Source organism: Marmota flaviventris, chromosome 2 (genome assembly GCF_047511675.1).
Source record: "Marmota flaviventris isolate mMarFla1 chromosome 2, mMarFla1.hap1, whole genome shotgun sequence".
NCBI classification, from domain to species: domain Eukaryota; kingdom Metazoa; phylum Chordata; class Mammalia; order Rodentia; family Sciuridae; genus Marmota; species Marmota flaviventris.
In genome coordinates this window covers 83,889,557-83,894,512 of record NC_092499.1, presented here as the reverse complement: position 1 = coordinate 83,894,512, position 4,956 = coordinate 83,889,557, and the positions used below count along the sequence as shown (strand labels likewise).

Here is a 4,956-nt window from a genome sequence, read left to right as displayed (position 1 = left end):
AAATCCACATTATTCCACATGTTACCAGTAAAAAGTTGGGAACATTTGAGTTTTCCTGGAAAAAGAAAGTCAAGTAGTAGGAAGCTCTTTAGGCTAGGAGAAGTTTCCCATACCGAGGGTCACAAACCAAAAACATTGCAGTTGGCTTTTCTATACTGGCATTAGTGAAGACATTTTAAAATGCAAAGGACAGAAACTGTATCAATCATAGTAATCATTTATTTAATAAATTTTAATGAGCAACTCCTCTGTGCCAAGCACTGATGATGAGCAAGCCCTCATCAACTCTCAGAGTGGATATTGTTCAATAACTTAAGTGAAAATGTCAGGAAGAAAAGGTTGAGTATAAAAAGTATCCTAAGTTGGTCCAGAGAAATAAAATTACATTTTGTGGATAGATGTTTGTGGAAGGGGTGATACCTGTCATATGCAATCTCAGAATGTCCTCTATGATGGTGGGCTTGCGGTGGGGTGGTGTGGTCCTGGTTGGGAGGACTGAATTGGACTATAGGTCATTTTTAATAGGTTTAGAATAAGATTGTGGGCATAGATATTATGTATTCCTCCTTTGAAATGCTCAGTGAATGAGTTTTATTTTAGATCTTGGCCCTAAATTGAGTAAACAGCAGAAACTTGTGAAAGCTTCTCAAATTCATGATATATTTGCCCAGGAGACTGAATGGTCACGGCTCATGTTCTCCTAGTCTCTGGAGAAAATCAGTACTGTTTTATAACTGAACTTTTCTTATAAGTGATTTTTTTAAAAAAAGACAAAACAAAGAAATTAATTTTTTTGTTATTGTTGGGGCAAAACCAACTCTGTTTAAAGAACAGGGATGTTGTAACATAAACTGACAAAAGCCAGGGAACCTACAGTTGGAACAGGAGCTAAATGTCACATTATCAGCTCCAAACTTGAACTTGCCCAAAAGTATTAGGATACTGTTGGAAAGATGATGACATTTAAGGATGTTTTAAATGTAATATTTAATTATCTTAGTTTGACATTAGCCTTTGGGCTGAATAGTCTTTACTTACCAGAGGCTGTCCATTAGAGAATGTAGATGCTACCCTGCTTTTGTCTTTGAAAGAAAATTACTCAAGATAGTCATACAGACTTGTCAGGTTTCATGGGGGGAAATTTTAAGGTTGCATGGCACTTAGGGGTCATCATGTGCTAAGCTTGTGTTTGGAAGAGCAAAGAAATAAGTACTCCACAGCTATGTCCTTCAGCTCAGGAAACCATGGGAGTAGGCCAGAGGAGACCTCAGAAATCAGATCAGATGTTGTGATCACCTGGGGAGGGACCATGTGAATTTGAAACTGTATTCTTAAAAAAGAAAATATGTCCTTTTTCCATGTATGCATGGTATGTCAAAATACATTCTACTGTCATATATAACTAAAAAGAGCAAATTCAAAAAAAAAAGAAAAGAAAATACATCCCAATTTAAACAATCCCATTATACCCCATGACCCCAAGTGCTACAGGCCTCCTACAGACTGAGGACTCAGAATCAGGACAGACTGAGGACTCAGAATCTGCATTTAAACAAGATCCCCCTTGAGGGTTGGACTGTCCAGCCCAGGAAGACTTTCTCCAAAGAATCAGGATAGTCTGATGCTTCTCTCTTGCACTCTCTGGCTCTTCTCCCTCCCCTTTTCTCTCCTTCTGCTCTACCTCTCTGAAACAATCTAAGAGTCTTTCTTTCCCTGATATACTTTGTTCACTCCATTCTTTTTTCTCTCTTGGATAAAAGCCAGTCAATTTTCCCTCTGCCTTATATATTTATGTCACCATTCATATGCCCTTTCTGACCTATATCTAGCTCTAGACCCACCCACAATAATTCATTGTCATTAATTTATTCAACACGCCTGTGGTGTTTATTAATGCAATTTTTTACACATATCTGTTCTATCATGCTCATTTTTAAAAAAATCATGTTGCCTTGTGTTTGTTTGTTTGTTTGTTTGTTTTTAGACACAGGGGTCTCACTGTGTTGCTTAGGCTGGCCTTGAACTCCTGGGCTCAAGCAATCCTCCTGCCTCAGCCTTCTGAGCATCGGGCTTACAGGTCATTTTTCTACCTTTTAAACTTTATGCACACACACAGACACACAGGAGAGTGACATTTTACCACTTAAAAAGTAGAGAAGTATAGCCTATGATGTAAAAAGTGATAAGAGGAATATCTGGACCCAGTTTCAAGATGAGAATAAGTGAGGGGTGGAGGGATCTTTAGAGTTATGTGATCTGCCTGATGTAGTCATTTGTTCTATCCACAATATACTGCTATCTGTATATGTTTATCTAGTTCTCAAATTACTATTATTTTAAAATCAATTTTGACCTGAATGAACTCTTTGAGAGAGGTGTTTGTAACTCTGCTTACATAAGAGTCATGTATCAAGAAAGTGAGTTATGGGGCTGGGGTTGTAGCTCAGTGGTAGAGTGCTTGTCTAGCATGTGTGTGGCACTGGGTTGAACTCCTGGCACCATATAAAAGAATTAATAAATAAGCAAATAAAATAAAGGTATTGTGTCCATCTACAACTAAAAAATTTTTTAAAAATTAAAGAACAAAAAGAAAGTGAGTTTATCAAGGTCAGACAGCAAGTGGCTGTCCCAAGACTACAACCAGAAACTGGGCTTGCAGCTTCATCCAGTGTGCATCCTGTTAAATTGTTCTCTCTCCTGTCACATGCTTTCTGGCCTTCCCTTGCATCTCTGTTTTCCAATGCCTGGTAAGAGTGAAAAGCTTCATGTCATCAAATACAAGAATAAATACAGTTAAGTGACCGTAATGCAAAGTCAATATAATTGGGTGTGAGAAATCAGCAAGGAAATCTTATGTGCCTCCACACAAGGGTCCCGGCTGAGTTTAAATATTGGCTTGTTTATTGTGGAGCCAGGCTGGTTACTTTCAGAGCTTGAGATAGTGGGAAGCCAACGGAGTATTTTACATACAGTGTTTAACAAGCGCCACATAAAATGTTAGGTGCTATCATTGATTTTTCCTTAACTCACTCTTCCATTTGTCCTCTCTTCCCTCTCTGCTTCCCTTTAGTATGAGCCGCACCGCCTACACTGTGGGAGCTTTGCTTCTCCTGTTGGGGACCCTGCTGCCGGCTGCTGAAGGAAAAAAGAAAGGGTCCCAAGGTGCCATTCCCCCGCCAGACAAGGCTCAGCACAATGACTCCGAGCAGACTCAGTCGCCCCAGCAGCCTGGCTCCAGGAACCGGGGGCGGGGCCAGGGGCGGGGCACTGCCATGCCGGGGGAGGAGGTGCTGGAGTCCAGCCAAGAGGCCCTCCACGTGACCGAGCGCAAATACCTAAAGCGAGACTGGTGCAAAACCCAGCCGCTTAAGCAAACCATCCACGAGGAGGGCTGCAACAGCCGCACTATCATCAATCGCTTCTGCTATGGCCAGTGCAACTCCTTCTACATCCCCAGGCACATCCGGAAGGAGGAAGGCTCCTTTCAGTCCTGCTCCTTCTGCAAGCCCAAGAAATTCACCACCATGATGGTCACACTCAACTGCCCCGAACTACAGCCACCCACCAAGAAGAAGAGAGTCACACGTGTGAAGCAGTGTCGTTGCATATCCATCGATTTGGATTAAGTCACACTCAGCCTGTCCTAGGGATGCAGCCCCAGGCAGGCCCAGAGCCACACCTAAGCAACCTGATTCTTACTTGGCTTAAATCTAGAGGCCAGAAGAAAAAGCGGCTGCCTCCCAACCAGAGCCTGCTTGTCCGTAGTTTGTGTGCATGAGTCTGCCTGGGTGTCTGTGGGTGTTTTCAGACATCAAAGGAAACAGTCTCTGATAGAGTTCACTTCCTATTATTATCTGCTTTAAACAGGGATGGTCAAAATGCCCACACCACCCCTGGCATCCACAGAGGCAGGGCTGTGGTCTGGATCTGCATTTGTCTTCTATGTGCCCCCTGGGGATCAGGATCTCCCTTCAGAATGAATGTTAATGGAGGAGGCTACTCTGAGGGCAAGAGACTTATTTGTGTGTTGTGTTAGACTCAGAGACATTATTTTCAGCTTTCTTCCTCCCTTCTTTCTCTCTTCCACACTCCTTCCTTTCTTAGATTCTCAGTGTCTATTTCAGTCTCATCCCATGTCTGCCAAGGCTTCTAAATTAATTTGCTTGACCATGATGTAAACGTTTTTTCATATTGTGAAGACCCACCAGATTCTGGGGAGGCTGGTGTGATCGATGACAATCAGAACAGGGAAGCGACAAAGAGAGCATTGAGGGTGAGGACCAGTCACAGCCAGCAGAATTCAACAGGGAGATGTGCAGAGAACTGGAAGGCCTAGTCCAAACACAGCGAGGCCCATGCTTCAGTGAAAGGGTTTCCTGGTATTTAAAAGAACCCAAGTGAACAGAGGAGAAATAAGATTGCCAAAATATCATTGACTTTGGCTGTCACTGGGATCTACCAAAACTAGCTGTAACCCAACACCAAACTTAAAACTTAAATATCGACCACCCCCGTTTTCAGAACCAAGTAATCAAGCTAAACCCAAATAGCCCCAGCTGTTTTGCCCCACAGGTGGACATTTGATGTAGTTTAGAACCTTCCATGCAGGAATAGAAAAAAGCCCAAAACTTCCTTGGTTCAGGTACTAATATTTTTTTCTTGGTTATAATCACCTTTTCCTCAAATCATTGTTCCTACATAATGCTCCCGAAAGCCACAACCCTGTATTATAAACATTCCGCATCTGCTGAGTATACTTGACAGGAAAGGTCAGTCTAAGCTGAGAGTTTAGGGCCTGCTCCATTTTAGCTATAAACCTATTTGGGGTGGTTTTGTATTGCCTCTTGTTAGAAGACTGAACTAGAGAGAAGAGAGAGTAAGGAAGTAAGCGGGATTGCCTCTGGCATGGTAATAGTTAGCTTTTAATACCTGGAGGAGATGTGAGGGGTCTGACCT

The 4,956-nt window shown here is 42.4% G+C and overlaps 1 protein-coding gene across 2 annotated transcripts; it reads left to right on the top strand.

The window, feature by feature from the left end:
- The first annotated feature begins 2,023 nt into the window (after positions 1-2,023).
- Positions 2,024-3,626, top strand: Grem1 (gremlin 1, DAN family BMP antagonist). Of its 2 annotated transcripts, none has more exons than XM_027926242.2 (2): positions 2,024-2,077; positions 3,071-3,626. In XM_027926242.2, exon 2 carries the CDS (start codon positions 3,072-3,074, stop codon positions 3,624-3,626), a length of 555 nt encoding a protein of 184 aa, XP_027782043.2. In that variant the 5' UTR covers positions 2,024-2,077; position 3,071. The 2 variants fall into 2 exon arrangements, with proteins under 2 accessions (XP_027782043.2, XP_027782045.1); XM_027926244.2 differs by lacking the exon at positions 2,024-2,077 and having other exon boundaries at positions 3,072-3,098; positions 3,309-3,626.
- Positions 3,627-4,956: the final 1,330 nt, after the last annotated feature.

Bases quoted from the DNA above. Each gene is read 5' to 3' on its own strand.
- Grem1 (XM_027926242.2), top strand. From the start codon at position 3,072: ATGAGCCGCACCGCCTACACTGTGGGAGCTTTGCTTCTCCTGTTGGGG.